Source organism: Dipodascopsis tothii (assembly GCF_038497935.1).
Source record: "Dipodascopsis tothii strain CBS 759.85 unplaced genomic scaffold V1510scaffold_44, whole genome shotgun sequence".
In the NCBI taxonomy this organism is placed as follows: Eukaryota; Fungi; Ascomycota; class Lipomycetes; order Lipomycetales; family Lipomycetaceae; genus Neoaidaea; species Neoaidaea tothii.
Window position 1 is genome coordinate 1 of NW_027118028.1, and position 20,853 is coordinate 20,853.

At 69.4% G+C, this 20,853-nt stretch overlaps 9 protein-coding genes across 9 annotated transcripts; 6 read left to right on the top strand and 3 right to left on the bottom strand.

Annotated features, from left to right (window-relative positions):
- Window positions 1-705: 705 nt before the first annotated feature.
- V1510DRAFT_370341 (kinase-like domain-containing protein) lies at window positions 706-3,262 on the bottom strand (the record flags this gene model as incomplete). The annotated part of the gene is made up of 3 exons (XM_066931433.1): window positions 706-1,167; window positions 1,396-2,348; window positions 2,383-3,262. 3 exons carry the CDS (start codon window positions 3,260-3,262, stop codon window positions 706-708), a joined length of 2,295 nt encoding a protein of 764 aa, XP_066786706.1.
- A 1,468-nt stretch (window positions 3,263-4,730) lies between these two features.
- On the top strand, window positions 4,731-5,752 carry V1510DRAFT_440767 (uncharacterized protein; the record flags this gene model as incomplete). Its single annotated transcript, XM_066935618.1, has 1 exon — window positions 4,731-5,752. Exon 1 carries the CDS (start codon window positions 5,045-5,047, stop codon window positions 5,750-5,752), a length of 708 nt encoding a protein of 235 aa, XP_066786707.1. The 5' UTR covers window positions 4,731-5,044.
- Window positions 5,753-5,842: 90 nt separating this feature from the next.
- V1510DRAFT_423224 (uncharacterized protein) lies at window positions 5,843-7,099 on the top strand. Its single transcript, XM_066934911.1, has 2 exons — window positions 5,843-6,286; window positions 6,329-7,099. Exons 1-2 carry the CDS (start codon window positions 5,897-5,899, stop codon window positions 7,010-7,012), a joined length of 1,074 nt encoding a protein of 357 aa, XP_066786708.1. The 5' UTR covers window positions 5,843-5,896; the 3' UTR covers window positions 7,013-7,099.
- A 1,284-nt stretch (window positions 7,100-8,383) lies between these two features.
- Window positions 8,384-10,290, top strand: V1510DRAFT_405091 (uncharacterized protein; the record flags this gene model as incomplete). The annotated part of the gene is made up of 3 exons (XM_066932308.1): window positions 8,384-10,149; window positions 10,181-10,254; window positions 10,286-10,290. The coding sequence occupies 3 exons, from the start codon at window positions 8,384-8,386 to the stop codon at window positions 10,288-10,290; spliced, it is 1,845 nt and encodes a 614-aa protein (XP_066786709.1).
- A 508-nt stretch (window positions 10,291-10,798) lies between these two features.
- V1510DRAFT_423227 (mitochondrial 54S ribosomal protein mL40) lies at window positions 10,799-11,538 on the top strand. The gene is made up of 2 exons (XM_066934912.1): window positions 10,799-11,117; window positions 11,149-11,538. Exons 1-2 carry the CDS (start codon window positions 10,892-10,894, stop codon window positions 11,484-11,486), a joined length of 564 nt encoding a protein of 187 aa, XP_066786710.1. The 5' UTR covers window positions 10,799-10,891; the 3' UTR covers window positions 11,487-11,538.
- V1510DRAFT_449630 (uncharacterized protein) lies at window positions 11,524-15,094 on the bottom strand (the record flags this gene model as incomplete). Its single annotated transcript, XM_066935797.1, has 1 exon — window positions 11,524-15,094. One exon carries the CDS (start codon window positions 15,092-15,094, stop codon window positions 11,705-11,707), a length of 3,390 nt encoding a protein of 1,129 aa, XP_066786711.1. The 3' UTR covers window positions 11,524-11,704.
- A 2,049-nt stretch (window positions 15,095-17,143) lies between these two features.
- V1510DRAFT_370354 (P-loop containing nucleoside triphosphate hydrolase protein) lies at window positions 17,144-17,924 on the top strand (the record flags this gene model as incomplete). Its single annotated transcript, XM_066931434.1, has 7 exons — window positions 17,144-17,169; window positions 17,202-17,280; window positions 17,312-17,317; window positions 17,349-17,428; window positions 17,461-17,479; window positions 17,512-17,604; window positions 17,637-17,924. 7 exons carry the CDS (start codon window positions 17,144-17,146, stop codon window positions 17,922-17,924), a joined length of 591 nt encoding a protein of 196 aa, XP_066786712.1.
- Window positions 17,925-18,100: 176 nt separating this feature from the next.
- V1510DRAFT_370325 (S-adenosyl-L-methionine-dependent methyltransferase) lies at window positions 18,101-19,045 on the bottom strand (the record flags this gene model as incomplete). The annotated part of the gene is made up of 1 exon (XM_066931431.1): window positions 18,101-19,045. One exon carries the CDS (start codon window positions 19,043-19,045, stop codon window positions 18,101-18,103), a length of 945 nt encoding a protein of 314 aa, XP_066786713.1.
- A 203-nt stretch (window positions 19,046-19,248) lies between these two features.
- Window positions 19,249-20,809, top strand: V1510DRAFT_279918 (uncharacterized protein). The gene is made up of 8 exons (XM_066930629.1): window positions 19,249-19,316; window positions 19,415-19,484; window positions 19,525-19,598; window positions 19,633-19,681; window positions 19,716-19,721; window positions 19,756-20,050; window positions 20,083-20,179; window positions 20,213-20,809. Exons 2-8 carry the CDS (start codon window positions 19,430-19,432, stop codon window positions 20,597-20,599), a joined length of 963 nt encoding a protein of 320 aa, XP_066786714.1. The 5' UTR covers window positions 19,249-19,316; window positions 19,415-19,429; the 3' UTR covers window positions 20,600-20,809.
- The last annotated feature ends 44 nt before the right edge of the window (window positions 20,810-20,853 follow it).

Genomic DNA, 20,853 nt, shown 5'->3' on the forward strand with positions numbered 1-20,853 from the left:
CCCCGGGCCGGCCCGGCCCGCGGGGCCGCCCCCCGCGACGGAGTCGCCGCCGGCGGCGCGCCCCCCCCCGGGGGGGCGCCGCGGGGGGCGACTCCGTCGAGGGTGCGCCCTGCGGGCGGCTATGCGCCACAAGCATGGGTATGACCTGCCCGCAGGGCAGCCACCCTCGACGGAGTCGCCGCCGGAGACGGGCCTGTGGCGGTGCAAGTAGACCGCACGCGTGCACGCCGGAGAAGGCCGAGCAACAGCGCGCCGCATTGTGTGCGGCGCCAGCACAGGCGCGCGGCTCGCCCGCCACATGCGCTGAATTGATTGTCTATTAAGTGTCGGCCCACAGCCGCCAGCGTAGAATACACCTCGACAGCGTCGTATTCCTCTATGTACATGCCGGCCGGCATCGGCGCACGCGCCGTCAGCTGTAGCAGTGTCCCAGATATTAGATGTCCTGGCAAGAATCAAAGAAATGATATGTAAACAATGCCCTATTTGAAAACCAACATCCAAAATCCTACCACGGCCGAATGCAGAACGGACACTGAACGGAATCAAGAATCGGACAACCAAAGAGAATAGAAAGCGCGTCCGCAAAGTGAGCGTGCTGGCGCAAAGGCCAGCCAAAGCATGTAGATATTAATTAATATATATACCCCTTGGACGCATAGATGCAAAAAGAAAAGCATGGGCGCCGCACTGTCCTCGCGGCGGCTAGTCGGTCATGCCGCCCTTGACGCCGCGGCGGCGGAAGAAGAACATGACGCGCTTGGCGGCCGAGCCGTGCATGCCGGGGTTCCTGGAGTCGGCGTCGAGCTTCTTGTGGACGTCGGCAGGCGGCGGGCGCGGCTTCTCGAGCTCGACGGGCGCGGGCTTGCGCACGGGCGGGTCCTTGCGAGAGGTCGACTTGGAGTAGCTGAGGAGACTGTAGCGCTTGCGCTGGGACGTCTCCGGCTTGGACATGGTGCTCTTCTTGGAGGCCGAGCGCGAGACGCTGGCGGCGGGTGGCACCGCCAGCTGGCGGGCGTCCTCGGCGGGCGGCGGCGCAGCTGCCGACGCGGCGACGTTGGTCGACGATGAGTTGGTCGACGACGCGCCGAGGATCCGGCCGAAGAACTTCTCGGCGTTGTAGCCGATGCTGGACTGCGCCCGGCGGTGGCCGCGGTGGCCGCGGCCCTCGGGCAGCGGCGGCGGGCCCATGGAGGTGGCCGAGCCCGGCGCGGAGGCGCTGGCCTTGCTCGACGGCGTTTCGGACGGCGCGTTCGACGGCTTGGTCTGCAGCTTCTTCGGTTCCATCTCGTTGAGGGGCCGTTCCTGGATGGCCGGCGGGTGGCCGGACGGCGGGCCCATGGCAGCATGCGTGAGGTCTGGAGCTGCGCGAGTGTCAGAATCAAAACTATGTACAGGGTCCCGCTCAGTGCCGGCCGCGCCGGCGAGGACGCCCTCGCCGGCCAGCTGCAGCGACAGAGGACGGGGCCGCTTGTTCGAGCTCGTCGTTCTGTGCACGGGCTGGTCGGGCACGGCACGCCCGGCGGCCGCAGAGTGGGCGGCGGCCGCCTGTGCCGGCGCCTGCGGCAGGTTGACTTCGCTCGGCGCGCCCGCCGGCCGCGAGTAGTCGATCGCGGCACCGACGGCGGGCGACGGCGGCACCTCATCTTCCGAGACCGTGGCGAGCGCTCCCTCGGAGTTACCATCGGGATGCGCGGGCGGCGCCGGCTTGCTGGCGGGGGCGTAGGACCTACCGTGGGCGCTGTCTGCGGCCTGCTGCGGCGACGTGTTTTCCGCGTAGCCGGCGACGGCGATGTCGCTCGCGCGGCGGGGGTCGGCGACCACCGAGATCGTCGCGCCGACGGGCTTCTTGTCGCGGTACGACGCCTTGCCCGCCGGCTGGCGCAGGACCTCCTGCGTCGGCATCCGCGGCGTGTGTGTCGACGGCTTGGTGTACTCGAGCTGGACCGTGTGCCGCTTGTCGTACTTGGGCGACGGCACGGCCGCGGCCGCGGCCGCCTTGAGCTCCGTCTGCTGCATCTGCGTCGTGATCGTGTCCACGTCCGACTTGCGGCCAAAGTCGTACGCCTTGGCCTTGTGGTGGTCGTCGCGGACCGACGCCTGCTGGTACGACCGGTGCTTCTCGGCCAGCGACACGGGCGCGCGCACGCCCACGTTCGGGTGCGCCATGTTCTCGCGCACGCTGTTGGACCGGCCCAGCGTGGCCTTGGTCGCCTGCGGCTGCGCCTTGTCGGGCGCCAGCATGTCCTCCCACTGCTTGGGCGAGACCGAGAGGAAGTTGGCGTGCGGCAGCAGCCACGAGTGGGCGCGCACCTCGAGCAGGTCCGCGCGCGCGGCGGGATCCGGCACTGGCGGTCAGCGGCCGCCGCAGCGGATACGTACCCAGAATCCGGCGGAGCAGGTCCCGCGGCATCGGCTTGACGTACTCCGGGAACGTCAGCGGCGTCGAGATGATGTACTTGTACAGCTGCGTGATGTTGGACCCGTTCGGGTTCTCGGGGTCGTCGTCGAACGGCAGGTAGCCCGCCAGCATGGCGTACAGAATCACGCCGCACGACCACACGTCGACCTTGCGGCCGGCGTACTTGCCGTCGCTGACAACCAGCTCCGGCGCCGCGTAGCACGGCGAGCCGCAGCTGGTCGCCATCAGGTCCGCCTGGTGGCGGCCCTTCATGATATCGTCCGGGTTGAAAACGTTCGCAAAGCCAAAGTCCGTAATGATAATGTTTTTGTGTCGGTCCAGCAGCAGGTTCTCGAGCTTGAGGTCGCGGTGGACGATGCCCTTTGAATGCAGGTAGTCCACGCCCGAGACCAGCTGGGCAAACAGCCGGCACGCGGACGAGTCCTTGAGGTACTTGTGCGAGAGGATGTGGTCAAAGAGCTCGCCGCCGGACGCGTACTCGAGCACGATGCCGATGTACCGGTCGTTCCGGATGATCTCCTGCAGCCGCACGATGTTGGGGTGCCGCAGGTGCCGCAGCACAAAGATCTCGCGGTGGAACTTGGCCTCGCGCGACGACTTGGGCGGGATGCTCTCGACCTTGATCAGCTTGATGGCGACCTGCTCCGGCTGCTTGCCGTCCTTGCGCCAGCCGAGCTTGACCTTGCCAAACTCGCCCTCGCCCAGGGTGGAGCCCAGGATGTAGTCGCCAAACCGCACGGCCTCGCGGCCGGACGGCCGCATCCCGGCCACCGGCGCTCCGTAGCCCGCGCCGCCGGCTTCGCCCGCGTACTGCGCGGACCGGCTCGCAGGAATGGCCATCGCGCGCTCTGTTTCGCGTGCTGACCTCGCGCTCTGGCTCTCACTCGCTCGTTCCTGCGCAGATCATCCACATCAGCGTCCAGGGCCGGCCGACGCTGTGAACCTTTCTAGACCGTGGCCTGCGTGCGCTGCGTGCGCTGCCTGCCTGTCTGCAAACGGAAGCCGCTCGAAGCTGTATGCCGCGCTCTCGGTGTGTCCACGCCGGTTGCGCGTGTGCAGGTAAGCCGGCAAGAAAGGGAGGCGGAGTCCACGTATTTAGGGAACCACCAAACCTACCCAACCCTTACGGGATCTCTCCAAAACCAGAACCAGGAGCTGCAACAACTACGCCAAATTTTGGGGAAGGAGCGTCGACGCGACCCCGACACGGCACACGACTTTAGCGGGTGCTCGTGGAGCCAGTGTCTTGCTAGCACCGCTAGCTGGATGCATAACAAAACACAACAACGTGCGTGCGGGAATCCAATGAAACAGGTAATTTGGCCAGAGATAATAACAAAAACAAACCCAAAAGAGACAGAGAAAAAACACAGGAAAATAGAGATAAAGCCTAATGGGGCCAGGCACACGCGCCAACGGTAATTAAATGCGTAGGCGTGCGACCAGAAAAGGGCTGTAACACAAGGCCGGCGGCCGGCGGCGAGGATAGGGCGGTGTGGGACAGCGCAAGGACGTGACAATGGCAGAACAGGCCGTAAGCGGCGTAGGCGGGCCGTAGGGCGCGCAGCGCGCTAGCGCAGGAAACAAAATAAAAGGAGGTCGGCTGGAAAAGTCTAAAGGGCGATTGGCAAGAACAGCGCGCTAGGCCGGGCCGGGCGTGGCGGGCGTGGACTCACGGACGCATGGGAGCGCGCTAGGACTGGTGCGGCAGCGCCCGGCCGGGCGCGAGCGGGCGCGGACGGGCGCGCGTGCAGGAGCGGCCGCCAGATGCAGCCGGCGTGCGCCGCGCTAGCCGGGTCGGGCGCGCTGCGGCGGCGCGCAGACGGCTGCAGGCGGCTGCAGCCGTCCGCAGCCGACGGCGGGCTCCCCTTTTCTCGACGCGTCAATCTCGGTTCTGGGGCGCCGCCGCGGCGGCGCCCGGCGGAGCGGGGCCGGCGGCGGCTGCGGCTGGCACGTGCCTGCCGCGGCCGCCCGCCAGGCCGCCCGCCGCGACCCGTGACGGGGCGTGACGGGCCGCGGCTGGCCAGCCGCGGGGCGCATTCCGGCCGCAATCCGCGCGGCTCGGTCCACGGGCGTGGGTCGCGCGCCGAGCACGACGCTAGACGCGCAGCTGCAGGACGGCCTAGTGGCCGGAATGCGGGCGCCGAATCGAGCGCGCGGGTGGGCGCGGCGCCGGAATTTGCGTAGCGCGTCACAAACAAAGTCACGTGTCTGCGCGTTGGTTGCCCCGGCAACGCGTCCAAGCGGCTGTCCGCGCCCGTCGCCGCGGTCCAGACGCCGGCACGCCCGGCACACCGGCCCCGCTGCGGCGCCCGTGCCGGCCGCCTGTCGGCCGCAACAATGGCCTCGGCACCTGCCGGCCGGTGGCGGCCGCGGCCCGCGCGGCTGGGGAGGACAAAGAGTGTCCGCGCCGACACCGACAGCCTCGGCGCGGCCCGGTCTTTGTGCACGCTGTCGGTCCTGTGATCGGACCCGTGATCCGCCACGTTGGCCACCTTTGTCACGGCGGCTCTGTGTTCTAGTCGCAGCCGCTGGGCTGTGACGGTGCCTTTGTGATGGTGCCATTGTGACCGCCGGGCCGGTGGCGGCTTACCTGATCCACTCACAGTCCCTGCCAGTGCCATGGGCTGCTACCCCGGCGGGCCGTGCGCTGGCTGGCCTGCCGGGGTGCTGGGCGTGCACGGTGCCACGCGCTATAGCGGCCTCGCACGCCATAATGGCGGGCGCCTGGCGCACTCGCACACACGGCCATTGCTGCGCCGGGCCCGTGCCGGCGATACCGATGTGGTCGGTGCGGCCGATGCAACCTGTCGGAGCGAACCGCCAGTGCGACAGTGCCCTGCATGGATCGCATTGACAGCTGCAGGGGGGAGCGCCGCACGTAGTGCGGCTCATGTGGCCCCCACGGCACCGCCGCACATCCCGCCCAAACGGCCGTCCGGCCACCTCTGGCTGTCAGCACCGGTTCCGCCACGCTCCAGATCGTCTTCGCGGTCGCCAATGCGCCAATTGCCGGTCTGTGCCTGGCGCCATCGCTGTTCTTTCTTGACGCGATCGCGTCTTTACCCCACAAACACAAAGAACTTTGTCTTTGTTCGGGACCGCGTCAAGACAGGTACCGATCTCGAACAGCGTGTTCCCCTGTCAATTGACTTCGCCGACAAAGATCTTTGTGTCCCTGGCTTTGTCGCCGGCGCGGGCCGGCCTCGGGGCCGTGTCGGCTTTGTCCGCGGCCATTGTGTGCCAACAACGGCGGCACCGGGCGGAACGGCGCCAATGCTCTCAGCCGCCGTTGTTCGCCGTTGTCCACCGTTGTCTCCGGTCTTATGACAGCTCTCGCGCCCGAGCCGCCGAATATATAAACGGCTTCGCTCTCCGGCCATGAGACTCGCTCCTAATCGAAGACCATCTACAGCAATCTAGATATATATACCGTATATATTTCTATATCTTATATACATACCAACCGTCAACATGCGTTTACCTACTGCCCCCTCGCTCGTCCTGATGGCGCTGCTCACCAGCAACGTCGCCCAGGCTCACCTTGTCCCCCGTGACGCGTCGGACATTGCTCTCTCCTCGGAGGAGCTCGACGTCGCCCAGCAGGACGCCGTCAACCTCCTCAGCGAGGAGCTCGGCAAGCCCGAGGTCCCCCACAAGCCGGAGGACCCCAAGAAGGGCAAGAAGGGTGACCTGAAGGAGAAGCTCAAGGACAAGCTCAAGAAGGACAAGGACCCCAAGAAGGAGAAGAAGGACCCCAAGAAGGAGCTCAAGGAGAAGAAGAAGGAGCTCGAGCGCAAGAAGGAGGAGCTCGAGCGCAAGAAGGGCGAGCTGAAGGACAAGCTCAAGGAGAAGCTCAAGGGCAAGATCCCCGACCCCAAGGAGAAGATCCCCGACTGGAAGGAGAAGATCCCCGACCCCAAGGAGAAGATTCCCGACTGGAAGGAGAAGATCCCCGACCCCAAGGAGAAGATTCCCGACTGGAAGGACAAGAAGCCCGACTGGAAGAAGCCCGAGAAGACGACCAAGACGTCGTGCTCGTCCAAGCCGACGCCCCAGCCGACGACCAAGACGTCGTGCTCGTCCAAGTCGACTGTCCCGCCCACGACGGCGCCGACCACCGAGCCCACTCCTGAGCCGACCACCGAGCCGACCACCGCGCCGACCACCGAGCCGACCCCGGAGCCGACCACTGAGCCGACCCCGGAGCCGACCACGGAGCCCGTCACCTCGGAGCCCGCGACCACGGCCCCCCCGGCCTCGTCCGTGCCCCCGGTGACCCCGGTCCCGTCGAGCGTTGTGCCCCCGGCCTCGTCCGTCCCGGTCCCGGTGCCTGGCAACAGCACCGTGCCCCCGGCGACCAAGATCCCGGTCACGACTGCGCCGGTGCCGACCACCCTGACGCCGAAGAACTCGACCGTCCCGGTCCCGCCTGCGGCCAACACGACCGTCCCCGGCATCGTCATCCCGACGACCGTGCCGACGACGATCCCTGAGGTCCCGCAGGTCGGTGCCGCTCCGGTGGTTGCCGCCTCGGCCATGGGCACCTTCGCCATCACGGCCGCTGCCATGTTCTTCTTTGGCTTCTAAACGAGCCCTGTTTTTTGTTTTGTGATTTAGTTTGCGGTGCCGGCCTCTGGGCTTCGAGTGCCGGTCCGTAGTGAATAAAATAAATCAATAGCCATAACACGATGCCCCGGCGCACGGACCATACGTCACCCGTGTGGCGCGCGCCACACAAGCCACTTCGTTGCCCTGGCAACACCCGCCGGGTAACCTAGACACCCAGGCACGTCCAGGCACCGTCCAGCCGGACCCGGCGTGCCCGTCCGATTGGCCGCCGCGGCGCTGCGCCTGTGCGACGCTACAGCCGCCTCCTGCACGTCTGCGACATCGGCACCGGTCTGCCGGTTACGTGGTCCCGATCATGCACGCGCATGCACGCTGCTGCCGGACCGTTGGTGTGACGCGCAGCCTCACGTCGCATCGCCCCGCCGCCTCCTATCATTCCGCATGTTTGCGGCTGCCCCTGCCGGCGGGACGCAGTAGCGCGCCACGAGTCCAGACGACATCGGCGGCCGCCGGCGGCCGCGAGCCGCGCGGCATGCGGCTGGCGGGCCTCCGGCGCGGACTCCGCCGACGGTGGAGTCGTGCGGCAGGGGCTACGGTGTGAGCCGCACGCCGTGCGGCTGGTGCGGCTCTTTGTCAGGACTGGCAGATCGCGAGCGGCGACAACGCCGCACGGAGTGCGGCGCGCACGCCGTGCGGCTCACCGCGCGCTCTTTGTCGCGCCGGGTCACGGGATAGAGCCGCATCGCATGCGGCTCGTGCGCGCGCCGGGTCGCAGGCTACCATCCCAGAGGCATAAGCCGCACACTCTGCGGCTCGCCGCGCGTCCTTGTCCCGTCAGATCACGAGACAAAGCCGCACGTCGTGCGGCTCATGGCACGCCGCACGCCCAGCCCAGCCGCCCCAGAGGCCCACCGTCGGCCCCGGCCTGGCCGCCGCCGCACAGCGTGCGGCTGACGCCCGCAGCCCTCCCACGTGACCCGCTGTCACATGGCGCCGCAGCGTCTGCGGCTCAACCCCGCCTCGGCTCGCGCCCCCCCGCCGCCGTCACGGCCGGCGCCCGCCCGCGTATTTAGGTCCGTCGCCGGCCAAGGGCGGCCGGCTGGGGTGTAGCCGAGGTGCTGACCATTGGAGCGTTGCGATTGGCCAGCAAACCTTACTCTATTGACTCGGCGAGTCATTCACGCCGGACAAACTAGACAAGCAAATTCGGTAATTAAGCACAAAGGGCTACGCCGAGAAAAAAAAGATCAAACGACGTCGCGGCCATCACCACCACGACGGCGATCGGACTCTACTGAAACACCTCCAGGGCCGATCAAGAGGCACCGACTGTGATAAGGACCGCGAGCGCCAGATCGAGCGACAGACGCAGCAAAGAGCGCCAGAACAATGTCGGTCCTGTCTGCGCGAGTCAGAGCCAGCACGGTCGCGGTGCGCGCGATCGGACGGCGAACGGGCTGGCGGGCAGGTAGCTGGGCGCTGACCCGGGTGGCGTGGCCGGCGGCGCGGTGCGCGCCGGCCACGGTGCGTGGATTTTCGGCCGCGCCGGTCGCACGACTGTCGGCAGAGGACCTCGAGATCCTGCAGCAGCCGCGCGACGAGGACGAGTGCGACGTGGTGATCGTGGGCGGCGGACCGTCGGGCCTGGCGGCGGCCATCCGGCTGAAGCAGCTCGAGGCCGAGAAGGGGCACGAGATCCGGGTGGTGGTGCTCGAAAAGGCCGGCGACATGGGCGCACACATCCTGTCCGGCGCCGTGCTGGAGCCGCGTGCGCTGGACGAGCTGCTGCCGAACTGGCGGGACGCGCCGCCGCCGGTGACGGCGGTGACGAGCGACAGCATGCGGTTCCTGACGGCGAAGCTGGCGGTGCCGCTGCCGGAGCCGCCGCAGATGCACAACACGGGCAATTACATCGTCAGCCTGAACCAGTTTGTCAAGTGGCTGGCCGAGCAGGCCGAGGAGCTCGGCGTCGAGGTCTACCCCGGGTTCTCGGTCTCGGAGGTGCTGTACGACGAGGCCGGGGCCGTGTGCGGCGTGGCCACGAACGACGTCGGCGTCGCCCGCGACGGCCGGCCGAAGGACACGTTCCAGCGGGGCATGGCGTTCCGCGCGCGGCTGACGCTCCTTGCCGAGGGCTGCCACGGCTCGCTCACCAAGCAGGTGTCCAAGAAGTTCAACCTGCGCGAGGGCGTCGACCCGCAGACGTACGGCATCGGCATCAAGGAGGTCTGGGAGGTCCCGGCCGAGAACTGGCGCGAGGGCGAGGTCGTGCACACGATGGGCTACCCGCTGTCCAAGGACGTCTACGGCGGCGGGTTCATGTACCACTTTGGCGAGCGCCTGGTCTCGGTCGGCCTCGTGGTCGGCCTCGACTACGCCAACCCGTACCTCTCGCCGTACAAGGAGTTCCAGAAGATGAAGCACCACAAGGTCTACGCGGACGTGCTCACCGGCGGCAAGTGCATCTCGTACGGCGCGCGCGCGCTGAACGAGGGCGGCCTGCAGTCGGTGCCCAAGCTCAGCTTCCCCGGCGGCGCCCTCATCGGCTGCTCGGCCGGCTTCGTCAACGTGCCCAAGGTCAAGGGCACGCATACGGCCATGAAGACGGGCATGCTCGCGTCCGAGGCCGCGTTCGACGCGCTCGTCGCCGACGCGGCCGGGCCCATCGCGCTCGACGCCTACGAGCAGGCCTTCAAGGACTCGTGGGTCTACCGCGAGCTGCACGAGGTCCGCAACGTGCGCCCGTCTTTCCACACGCCGCTCGCGCTCTACGGCGGCATCATGTACTCGGGCCTGGACACGCTCGTCCTGCGCGGCCGCACGCCCTGGACGTTCCACCACCCCTCGACCGACGCTGCCGCCACGCGCCCGGCCGCCGAGTTCGCGCCGATCGACTACCCCAAGCCCGACGGCAAGCTCTCCTTCGACCTCCTGACCAGCGTTGCCCGCACCGGCACCATGCACGACGACGACGAGCCCGTCCACCTCAAGGTCGACGATCTCGACGCCCACACCGCGGCCTCGTACCCGACCTACAAGGGAGTCGAGAACCGGTTCTGTCCGGCCGGCGTGTACGAGTACGTCGAGGACGCGTCCAAGGACCACGGCGTGCGCTTCCAGATCAACTCCCAGAACTGCATCCACTGCAAGACTTGGTAAGTTCTGCGCTGGCCGCGCTGACCGCAGCGACATCAAGGTGCCCACCCAGGACATTAACTGGACCTGCCCCGAGGGCGGCGACGGCCCCAAGTACTATCTGAGTAAGTTGCGCCTGGAGCGCGCTGACGACAGCGTAACCGCGAGCCGGATAATACATGCATTGGTGGATCACGAGCCGCACGCGATGCGGCTCACGTCCGTAGAGCCCGCACGCACGTAGACGCACCGCCACGCTCATCGCGGCGCTGTGTGGCGGTGCCCAGGCCCCGGCGACTATGTCGACGGTGCGCCCTGCGGGCGGCTATGCGCCACAGGCACGGGTACGATCTGCCCGCAGGGCAGCCACCCTCGACGGAGTCGCCGCCGGAGGCTCGCCTGTGGCGGTGCACGAGCGGCGACTCCATCGAGGCTTTGCCCTGCGGGCGGCTATGCGCCACAGGATCATACGTGGCGGTGCGCGAGCCTCCGGCGGCGACTCCGTCGAGGGTGCGCCCTGCGGGCGGCTATGCGCCACAGGCACGGGCCCGATCTGCCCGCAGGGCAGCCACCCTCGACGGAGTCGCCGCCGGAGGCTCGTGCACCGCCACGGGTGAGCCTCTGGCGGCTATGCGCCACGCTGGAGGCTGTCGTGGCGCGGCGGGCAGCGCGGGCGTGGCAGTTGGTGCCCTAACCGCCACACCACGCGGCTCCCATCCAGAAAATTTGCATCGCTGCCCGTTCCGCTCAACAGTCTACAACATGATCGCTCCTCTGCTCTCGGCCAAGGCGGGCGTCGCCCGGACCGGGCTCGGTGCCATTGGCAGCTGGACCGGCCGGCTGACGGCGCTCGGCAAGACGCATCCTGCCGGATCGCTGCTGGCAGCCGCGACCGGCGTCGACTCAGTCAACGTCGGCGGCTCGCTGCTGTTCACGCGCGGCAAGCGCAAGAAAGCGGCCGGCAACGAGGTGGCGCGGTCGCGTCTCGGTAAGTAGTGCGGCGGGCGCGCTGACGGCAGTCAACATGCTGAGTCTGGTGACGCACACGCGCAAGCAGCCGCGGCTGCTCAAGTACTCGTTCGAAGACCTGCTGCGGCACCGGACGGTGCACCGGGCGTGGCAGCTGTTCCAGCGCAAGAAGCGGCAGGCGCGGCAGGTGCAGCTCGAGCAGCAGTACGAGAAGATGAAGGCGGCGTGCACAGAGCTCGAGAAGACGGACGCGTTCCTGTTCTACGAGGCGACGGTGCGGCCGCGGACGGTGCGGTTCCCCCGCGAGATGCGGATCCCGACCGAGACGCCGCCGAACAAGGTGTGGGACCACGACTGGAAGAAGCCGGAGCCGCCGAGCCAGGCGTAGCCGGCCGGCATGTACATATCGCACAATCTACGCCGGGTTGGCTTATTTTTTATTTGTAGTTACAGTCCGCAGCAGCCGCGGCTCTAGCCCGGCCGGCGACAGGAATCGGAAACACAGACACCAAAGAGAACATGGAGAGTCGAAAGCACAAAACAAAACCCATTTTCCAGTAGAACGAACGGCAGTGATATCAGAAACAAAGGGGGTCGTCAGGCTCGTTAAAACTTCTTGCCGGCGTTCGGCGCCGCGCCCCAGCCGCTGAGCCAGGGCGTGGACGTCGGCGGCGACGAGACCGCGCTGGGGATGCCGATGCTGTAGTTCCAGGTGCTGTCGGCCGGGGAGGCGTCGAGGCCGCGGGCGCCGAGCGTGGCCAGGCCGGGCCGCGGCGACATGCTGCCGACGTCGGGGAAGAAGCTCGACTGGCCGAAGAGCGACGAGCGCGGGCCGGCGGCCGGAAACATGCCGGCCTTGGCCGGCGGGGGCCGGAACGACACGTCGTCGAGCTCGTCGTCCTCCTTGTAGAGCGCGCGGGAGCCCATGACGGGCTCGCGGGCCTCGAAGAGCAGGCTGCCGCCCGGCGTCGGCCGCTGGATTGGCTGGGGGCGCGCGATCGGCTTGGACTTGGGCGACGCGGGCGCGGCGCCGACGGCGCTGACGCCGAGGTCGGGGCCGCTGAAGGGCACGGGCGAGGCCGCGGCGGGCGCGCCGGGCGCACCCGCGGCCGCGCGCGCGTCCGGGCCGATGCCGGGCGGGCCGGCGGCGTCGATGGCGCCGTTGGCGAGCCCGCTGGCGGGCCGCGCGAGCGGCAGCATGCCGAAGCCGGCCGTGATCGGCGACGCGGACGAGAGCTGGCTGTGGGTCGACGCCGGCGAGTTCTGGAAGTCCGACATGATGAACGACGAGCGGTTGCTGCCGCCGATCGGCAGGCCGCCGGCGGCCGGCGCCAGGCCGGGTGCGGCCGGCGCCGCGCTGGCGGCGCCCTGCGCGAAGCCGCGGTAGACGCCGGTGCCCGACAGCGCGCCCGAGTTGTACATGCCGAGCGAGATGCCGGGCGGCGGCGGCGGCGCGACCGAGTGGTGCGCCGTCAGCAGCGACGAGCTGGTTGGCAGCATCGGCGAGCTGGCCGCCGGCGACGCCAGGCCCGGGTAGTCGAGGCCGAACGGCCGCTGGGCCGGCAGGTGGCCGGCCGGCCGCGGCGAGCCGACCGGCGACGGCGACGCCGGCTTGGGGCCGTCCAGCGCCAGCGCGCCGACCGCGGCCGACAGCTGGCTCTGCGGCGAGCTCGGCGCGGCCGCGTGGCCGGGCTGCTGCTGCGCCAGCAGCGGCATGCGAGAGGTGGGCTTGGCGAGCCCGGGGGCCGCCGAGGGGTTCGGCGAATGCAAGAGAGGATGCGGGTGCGGATGCGGATGCGAGGGCTGGGAGGACGGCGTCTGCCGCGGCGACGGAAAGCTGCCGCCGGACGACTGCTGGAACGGCCGCGGGAACGGCTGCGACAGCTGCGGCGCGTGCGCGGGCGGCGCGGGCGGCGCGGGCGGCGGGGCGGGCGCGGCCGCGGGCGGCGCCGGCGCGGCCGACCGCGCCTGCTGCGCGGTGTGGTTGGCGCTGTTGTGGGCCGCCGGCGTGCCGTACGGGCTCGCCGCCGCGTGGTGGCTCCGCTCGTGCGCGTGCGACTGGTGGCCGTCGTGCTTCTGCTGCTGCAGCAGCTGCTCGTGCTTCTGCTGCTGCAGCAGCCGCTTGGCGTCGTGCTCCTTGCGCAGCCGCTCGGCGACCTCGCGGATCTCCTTCTCGTGGCGCTCGCGCTCGGTCCGGTTGCGCTCCTCGTCGACCTGCCGTTGCCGGCGCTCGCGCTCCTCCTGCTGCCGGCGCTCGCGCTCCTCCTTGTCCTTCTGGGCGCGCTCGCGCTCCTTGGCCGCGGTCTGCTCGCGGCGCCTGCGCTCGGCCTCCTCCTTCTCCTTGCGCTTGCGCTCGCGCTCGGCGTCGCGCTCGCGCTCCTCCTGGACGCGCCGCTTGCGCTCCTCCTCCTTGCGCAGGCGCTCCTCCTCCTGCTGGCGGCGCTCGGCCTCCTTGCGTAGCCGGAGCTCCTCGCGCTTGCGCCGGGCCTCCTCGGCCTTGCGCTCCTCCTCCTTGCGCAGCGCGGCCTCCTCCGCCGCGCGCTCGGCCTCTTTCCGCTGCTTCTCCTCCTCCTTGGCCAGCTTCTGCAGCCGCTTCTTGTCTTTCTTCTTCTCCTTCTCCTTGAGCTTCTTGAGCTCGCGCTCCTCCTTGATCCGGTTCTCCTCGTCGAGCTCCTCGAGCAGCTTGCGCTGCCGCTCCTGCGAGACCTTCTCGCGGTACGCCGTCAGCACGCGCTGCTCAAACATGCGCGCCGCGAAGATCTGGAACATCCGGCGGCCCTCCTCCATGCGCTGCTCCTCGCTCATCGAGTCGACCTCGTCGTCGTCTTCGTCGTCGTAGTCGTCGTCGTCGTCCTCGTCGTCGTACTCCTCGTCGTCGTAGTCGTCCGGGGCGGCCAGTGCCTCCTCGCGCGCCATCCGCCGCTCGGCCAGCTGCTCCATCATCTCGATGAACTTCTTGCCGTCGTTCTTGAGCAGGTCGTCCGCCACGGTGAGGATGCCGCCCTGCACCGTGAGCGAGTTGCCGAAGTTGAAGAACTCGCGCGGGATGTCGTGGCCGACCATGTCCGGCGGCTGGTCCGACTCGGAGAAGTCGTCCTCGTCGTCGTCCTCCTCGAGCTCCTCCTCGTCCTCGGGCAGCTCGCGCAGCCGCGCGGCCGGCGGCAGCGGCGCGTGGTGTGCGTGCGCCGACAGCGCCCGGTACGGCGGCTGCAGCACCGGCGGCGGCACGCCGCCGTACTTTTGCTGCTGGTTCGCGTACTGCTCGAGCTCCTCGTAGTAGGCGTCGTACAGGACCTCGAGCTCCTCCTCGATCGCGTTGCGTTTCCGGCCGCACACCGAGCACGAGCACGAGTGTTTCTGCTGCTCCTTCATCTTGCGCAGCACGGCCTCCTTCTCGACCTTGACGAGCGACCGCCGCTCGTCCTCGCCGAGCGAGAGCCAGAAGTCCTTGATGCGCTCGCGCTCCTCGCTCGTGTTGGTGTTCCATATCCGGTCCGCCGGCTTCTGTGACGCCAGCGGCTTGGGCTCGGGCTCGCGCTCGGCTGCATCCGCCGCCGCCGCCGTCTTCTTCTTCTTCTTCTTGTTCTTCTTCTTGGGCGCGCCTGTCAGCGCCGCCTCGGCGTACGCACGCTCGTCCTCCGAGAGGTCGCCGGCCACGCCGGCGGCGCCCAGCAGATCGCTCGCGCCCGCCGGCAGCGGCAGGCCGCCGGCCGCGCCGTACGCGCCTTCGTCGGCGTGCATGACGATCGACTGCAGGTACTCGTGGTCCGGGATCAGCTGGCCGTTGTCGAACGAGAACGTGAACGTGGACTGCAGACCGCCGCCGAGGCCCTCGCCGCCGCCGCCGCCCTTCCGCTTCTTTTTCTTCTTCTTGGCCCCGCTGGGGGCGGGCGCGGCCGGCTCCGCGGCCGCGTCCGCTGGCCGCGGCTCGCGCGCGGCCGCGCCACCCGCGCTGGCCGCACCGACCGCGGCCTCTGCGCTTGTCGCAGACGCCATGGTGTGCTCAGCCCACGTGGCGGGCGTCTACCTGCGCTGATGTGTGTGCGGCGCTTCGGTCGCCTGCGCGCCGCACTGTCTGCTCCGGCACGTCGCCGCGCCGAGCACGATTCTCTGGCGCCTGTGCCGGACCGCCGATGGTCCGCGCTCGTGGATGGATGTCTGGGCGGCCCGCTGCTGCGGAACCTGTGCACAGTCTGCTGGTCAGCGCTGCCGTGACCTGTGGGCGCCCCGCGCGGGCCCGATTCCACGCCCACGCCCGCGCCGGCCCGCCAGCGACCCTACCTTGCGGTCTCTTATCGACGGATGCGAAGCGGAACCCTGTGCGCGGCTCCTGGAAACATGCAGACCTGGGTCCTGCGGTCGAATGAAGTATTTTTTTTCTGCGCTCAAAAATTTGATATGATATTCCCTTCCGTCTCCGCGCCGCACCACGTCGCCCGGCTCTGGCGGTGAGTTTTGCCGCCGCTGGCGGGTGGGTTTAGGGCTTCAACTGCAGGAAGCCCACACACTTGGGGCGTAAGTGCGCTGTCGCGCGGCGCCTCGCCGCATCCGCACCGCAGCCGCAGCCGCCGCGGTCGCCCGCGGACGGCCGCCGCGTCGCCGGCGCCGGCGGCCGCGGCCGCGGCCGCGGGCACGCGCGGGCGGCCGTGCCGGCGCCCCGCCGCATGCTCACGTTACACGAGCGTCGCATGGTTACCCGGTCCGGACCCCTAATCCCGGGCCCTAATTCGCATGCGACAATACGACCCCCCTGACCTGCGGCCCGGCGTGTCTCGCCGATCCGCTGCGTCGGGCGTGGCGCCTCTGAGCCGCGGGTGTCCGGCCTGCTGGACCCAGCCGCAGGCTGTCCCGCCCGCCTGGGTCGTAGTCCGGAACCGTGGCTGCTCTGGGGCGCCGGCGCCAGCGCGCTTGGACGCTGCAGCAGCCCACCCCGTACGCCAGCGGATCCGCTGACCGCCGCGTCGCCGCATCGTCCGCCGCGACTCACACCGTCTGCGCCGGCCTGCACTGAACACGCATGTTCCGTCTAGCCGCATGACGTGCGGGCGTCTAGCGGCTCAGCCGCGGCCGGCTGACCGGCGAGCACGTCCTCTGCCGCGGCTGCAGTGGCCGCAGCGTGCAGCGCCCGTGCCCGCCCGGTTCGTGGCTGCGCAGCAGTCGCAGGCCGCCGGTCGCGCCGCAATGCTGGCGTGCTGGCGCGCTGGCCGGCCACCGCGCGACCCGCGCCGCCGCTGCCGGCACACTCGCGGCCACCACCGCGCTCGCGGCGGCCGCCCGGCAGCTGGATTAGCCCGGCTCCGGCGGCCGGCAAGGTTCGCGGCGGCCGCAACGCCGCGCGCGGGCGCAGCACCGGCAGCCGGCCGACCGACTCTACCAAACATTCGCCTTGCAGCCAGCGTGCTCGCGCGCTCACGCGCCCCCCGTCGCCGGCGGACCCTGGGCCGGCGCCGTGTCCGCCACGCCAGGCACTGGCCGGCCCGGCTCTGGGGCGGTCTAGCCCTGGTCGGCTACCGCGCGCAACGCCCAAGATCCGCCGGCCGATGCCGGCGTCCCAGCCTACACTCGGCACTATTTCCGTCGTAGCTCGCGCATGGCGCAGGCCACTGACGTCGCCGTCGCGGCACAGCTTCTGACGGCTCCCGCACAGGCTGACTTATCGGCGCAATCTCTATGGTCGCGGAAATAGCGCACCACGAGCCGGCCGTCGTAGACAGACCGAAGCGCTGGCCGGCGGCGGTTCCGCGCTGTGGCGGCTGCCCGGCGCTGCACGGCGGCCGGCGGTGCGGCGCGAGATGACGCAGCGCGATCGCCGCCGACGCCGCGCCACACTGCGGCGGTGCGCGGCCTGCCGCGACCGCGTGCGGCGGCCGCTGGCCAGGCTGGGCAGGAGTGGCGGTTACCCTGCCATGATGCCCCCTTTAGTCCTGCGGGTCGGGCGCAGCCATCACCAGGCTGCGAGGTCTTTTCACGGCGGAGCGTGCGATCGAATCAAGCAGCCGACTGAGGTACGGGCGCGGGCGGCAGGGCGTGCTGACGGCAGACGCGATGGCTTCGCGGGACGTGGTGCGACGGTAGGTGCCGGCGGGAGCGGGCTGACCGGCAGCAAGCTGGTGATCGTGGGCGACGGGGCGTGCGGCAAGACGTCGCTGCTGAGCGTGTTCACGCTCGGCGAGTTCCCCAAGGTAGGTCGGCGCGGGGCGCAGCTGACGGCAGGAACATGTAAGTGCGCGGCCGGCCGCGCTGACCGCAGCTGCCGACGGTGTTTGAGACGTACGTGACGGACTGCCGGGTGGACGGCAAGTCGGTCCAATTGGCCCTCTGGGACACAGCGTAAGTGGCGGGCGCGCGCGCGCTAACGGCAGCGGCCAGGAGGAGTACGAGGTACGTGGGCGGCGCGGCCGCGCTGACCGCAGCGTCTGCGACCGCTGTCGTACAGCAAGGCACACGTCATCCTGATCGCGTTTGCGATCGACACGCCGGACTCGCTCGACAACGTGACGAGCAAGGTACGTGCGCGCGCGGGCGCGCTGACGGCCAGTGGATAACCGAGTGCTCGGAGCTGTGCCCGAACATCCCCATCATCCTGGTCGGGCTCAAGAAGGATCTCCGGGCGGACTCGCGCACGCTGGACGAGCTGCGGGCGCGCAACCAGCGCACGGTGACGCCGGCCGACGCGGAGCTCGTCGCCCGCCAGATCGGCGCCCGCAAGTACCTCGAGTGCTCGGCGCTGACGGGCGAGGGCGTCGACGCCATCTTCGAGGCCGCCACCCGCGCCAGCCTGCTGGTCGGAGCCAGCACGCAGTCCACGTGCTGCACGATCTTGTAGGCGGCGCGCCGCGCCGCGGCCTGCGCCGCTCTTGCATCTCCGGGCCGGCCTGCCCGGTACTCATGGACCCCACGCCCCGCCGGCGGCCCGCCGCCGACGCTCTGTACACTTTAGCTTGATTTTGGGCGCCCGGCGCCGGCGCCTCGCGCCCGCCGAGCGCCAACGTTTTGTTCTATCTACCACAGCCACCGCCGCGGCGGCGGCGGCGCGGGCTCGTCGCCCGGCCGCCGCGCGACGATCGTCCACGTCGTGCCGAAGTGCGACCGGTCCTCGCGCTCGACCACGAGCCCGCTGTCGCGCACCAGCCCGCCGATGTCGAGGTTCCACCGGCAGCCCCACTGCTCGGCGCGGCGGGCGGCCTCCTTGTCGAGGATGCGGTTGATGAAGTCCCACGTGCCGCGGCCGTGCTCGAGCAGGAGGATGCGCCCGCCGGGCCGCAGCAGCCGCTGCAGGTGCGACAGCACTGCGACCGGGTCCTCGTGCGAGCAAACGCCGAACGTCTCCAGGATCGTGTCGTACGTGCCTTCGGCCGGCGTCAGGTCCTCGATCCGCCGCTGCACGAACCGGGCCTTGGTCGACCCGGGAAACTCGGCCCTGTACTTCTCCTCGGCCTGAGCCAGCATGCCGGCCGCCGCGTCCACGTACGTCACCGACGACACCTGGTCCGGCTTCAGGTACTTGACGTTGCGGCCGGTACCGCAGGCGATCTCGAGCACGTCGCCCCTGGCCTCGGCCACGACCGTGCTGCGCCACCACGACAGGCCCATGAACAGCTCCTCGCGGTTGACCATCGAGTCGTACCGCGCCGAGATGTTCTCGTACGTCTCGGCCGTGTCGCGGGCCGCCGGCTGCACGAACTCGTCCGGCTTGAGCGCGCCCTGCGACGAGTAGTAGTAGACCGCGCCGGCCACGCCTGCCGCGTACACGCCAATTGCGGCGATCAGGAACCGCTTGCGCATGTCGCGCTGGGCCACCTGGCCGGGCGTCAGCGGGGCGGCCGTGCCGGCGCCGCCCGGACCGCCGGCAGACCCGGCCGGGATCCGCGGCGGCAGCCCACGGCCGGCGGCGCCGGCCGCCGTTCCGCGCGGGAACCGCACCTTGGGTTTCGGCAGAGACGGCATCTTGCTTGTCGGCGTCGTGCGCGTCGTCGACTGTCGTCTGGGTTCGTCGTCCGATCCGGGCGCGGCGACGCAGATTTTGCCCGAGTCACGTGCATAGCACGTGACCAACAGGCGTGCTGTCACGTGCGTGCGGCTCGGACTGCGCCAAACTCAATCAGGAGCCCTAGCCCTAGCAGAAAATTTTGTATTGTTCTTCGCTACGACCTCAAGCCGCCATCTACGGGCTTTTTCCCTTGCAATCACACAAGTTTCTCCATCAGGGTCAAGGTAGGTGGGCGTGGGCGGTGCGCGTGGCCGTGCGGCATCGTGCAGGGCACAGCTACCGGCGGCGCGCGTCGCGCGGCGCGATGGATGCTAACCCGGCAGAAGCAATCTACAATCGAGATGTCGTCGCAGTACTCGGACGTCCGTCTCTACATCCGTCCGATCGATCGCGATGGTACGTTGGCGCGCATGCGCGGAGAGTGCTGACGGTGCAGTCCAGCGCGCGGACATCGAGGATCTCTTCAAGGGCTACGGCAAACTCCTCGAGATCAAGCTCATGCAGGGCTTTGTAAGTGGCTGCTCGCGGCGGGGCTGACCAGCAGGGCTTCATCGAGTTCGAGAACCCGCGGGACGCGAAGGATGCGGTCGATGGTAAGTGGGCGCAGCGCGCGGGACTGACGGGCAGAATTTAGTAAGTGAACCGGGCCGGCCCGGGCTGACCACAGACGGTAAGGATTTCATGGGAAGCCGCCTGCTCCTGGAGTTTGCGCGAGTCCAGCGCCGCCGTGACGACTTCCGCGAACGCGACCCCCGCGACAGACGCGACCGTGACTCGTTCAGCCGTGGCCGCGACAGCCGCGACCGCGACCCCCGCGACCGCCGCCCGCGTCGCTCCGGCTACCGCCTGGCCGTGACCGGCCTGCCGCCGGACTGCAGCTGGCAGGACCTCAAAGACTTTGCCCGCCTCGCCGACGTCGACATTCTGTTTACTGATGTGGCTAGAAGCAGAGACGGCACTGGGTACGTTTCCGTGGCGGCCGCGCTGACCGCAGTGTGATCGAGCTCGAGCGCTCGTACGACATCGAGACCGCCATCAAGCGCCTCGACGGCGAGACCGTCAAGGGCGCGTCCGTGTCCGTCAAGGAGGACGTAAGTGTGCCGCGCGCGCCGTGCTGACGCCAGGCCACCGGAGGCTTTGACCGCGAGCGCTCGCGCTCGCCGTACCGCCGCGCCTCGCCGCCGGCCCGCCGCCCGTACTACGGCTCGGGCGGCTCGGGCTACCGTGACGACGAGTACCGCTCGCGCGACCGGTCGCGCTCGCGCAGCCGGTCGCGCTCGCCCGTGCGCGCCCGCTCGCGCACGCGCTCGCCGACGCCGGTCCGCTCGCGCACCCGTTCGCGCTCGCGCACTCCGCGCTCGCCCGTCCGTGACGCTGCCTCGGAGCCCGCTCCGGTCGAGCCTGCTGCGCCGGCCGAGCCAGCCGAGCCTGCCGCTGCCGAGCCGCCGGCCGAGCCGGCCGCGGCTGAGCCCGCGCCGCCGGCCGAGCCGGCTGCGTCCGCGGACAACTAGGACGGCGAGTACGAGGACGAGTAGCGGGCACCCTAAATTACAGATCCACCCGGATGGACGCTCAGCCTTTGATTTATTGTTGTATTTTGTCGTTTTTGCCTCTTCGTCTTCGTTTCCGGCCGCGGTCCTTCCTGGTAGGTATTGCCGTAGTGGGGCGGGTCTGCCGAAAACGGGCCCCTGCCGCACTGCCGGTATTCGACCCGCTTCGGCGGACCCGTCCTGGCCTGTCCTGGGCCCTGTCCGCGCCCGATCTA

Excerpts from the sequence above, each read along its gene's own strand:
- V1510DRAFT_423224 (XM_066934911.1), top strand. The coding sequence starts at position 5,897 with ATGCGTTTACCTACTGCCCCCTCGCTCGTCCTGATGGCGCTGCTCACC. Across the intron at positions 6,287-6,328 it reads TCAAGGAGAAGCTCAAGGGC|AAGATCCCCGACCCCAAGGA; the intron begins AAGATCCCCGAC and ends GACTGGAAGGAG.
- V1510DRAFT_423227 (XM_066934912.1), top strand. The coding sequence starts at position 10,892 with ATGATCGCTCCTCTGCTCTCGGCCAAGGCGGGCGTCGCCCGGACCGGG. Across the intron at positions 11,118-11,148 it reads GGTGGCGCGGTCGCGTCTCG|TCAACATGCTGAGTCTGGTG; the intron begins GTAAGTAGTGCG and ends CGCTGACGGCAG.
- V1510DRAFT_279918 (XM_066930629.1), top strand. The coding sequence starts at position 19,430 with ATGTCGTCGCAGTACTCGGACGTCCGTCTCTACATCCGTCCGATCGAT. Across the intron at positions 20,051-20,082 it reads AGAAGCAGAGACGGCACTGG|TGTGATCGAGCTCGAGCGCT; the intron begins GTACGTTTCCGT and ends CGCTGACCGCAG. Across the intron at positions 20,180-20,212 it reads CCGTGTCCGTCAAGGAGGAC|GCCACCGGAGGCTTTGACCG; the intron begins GTAAGTGTGCCG and ends TGCTGACGCCAG.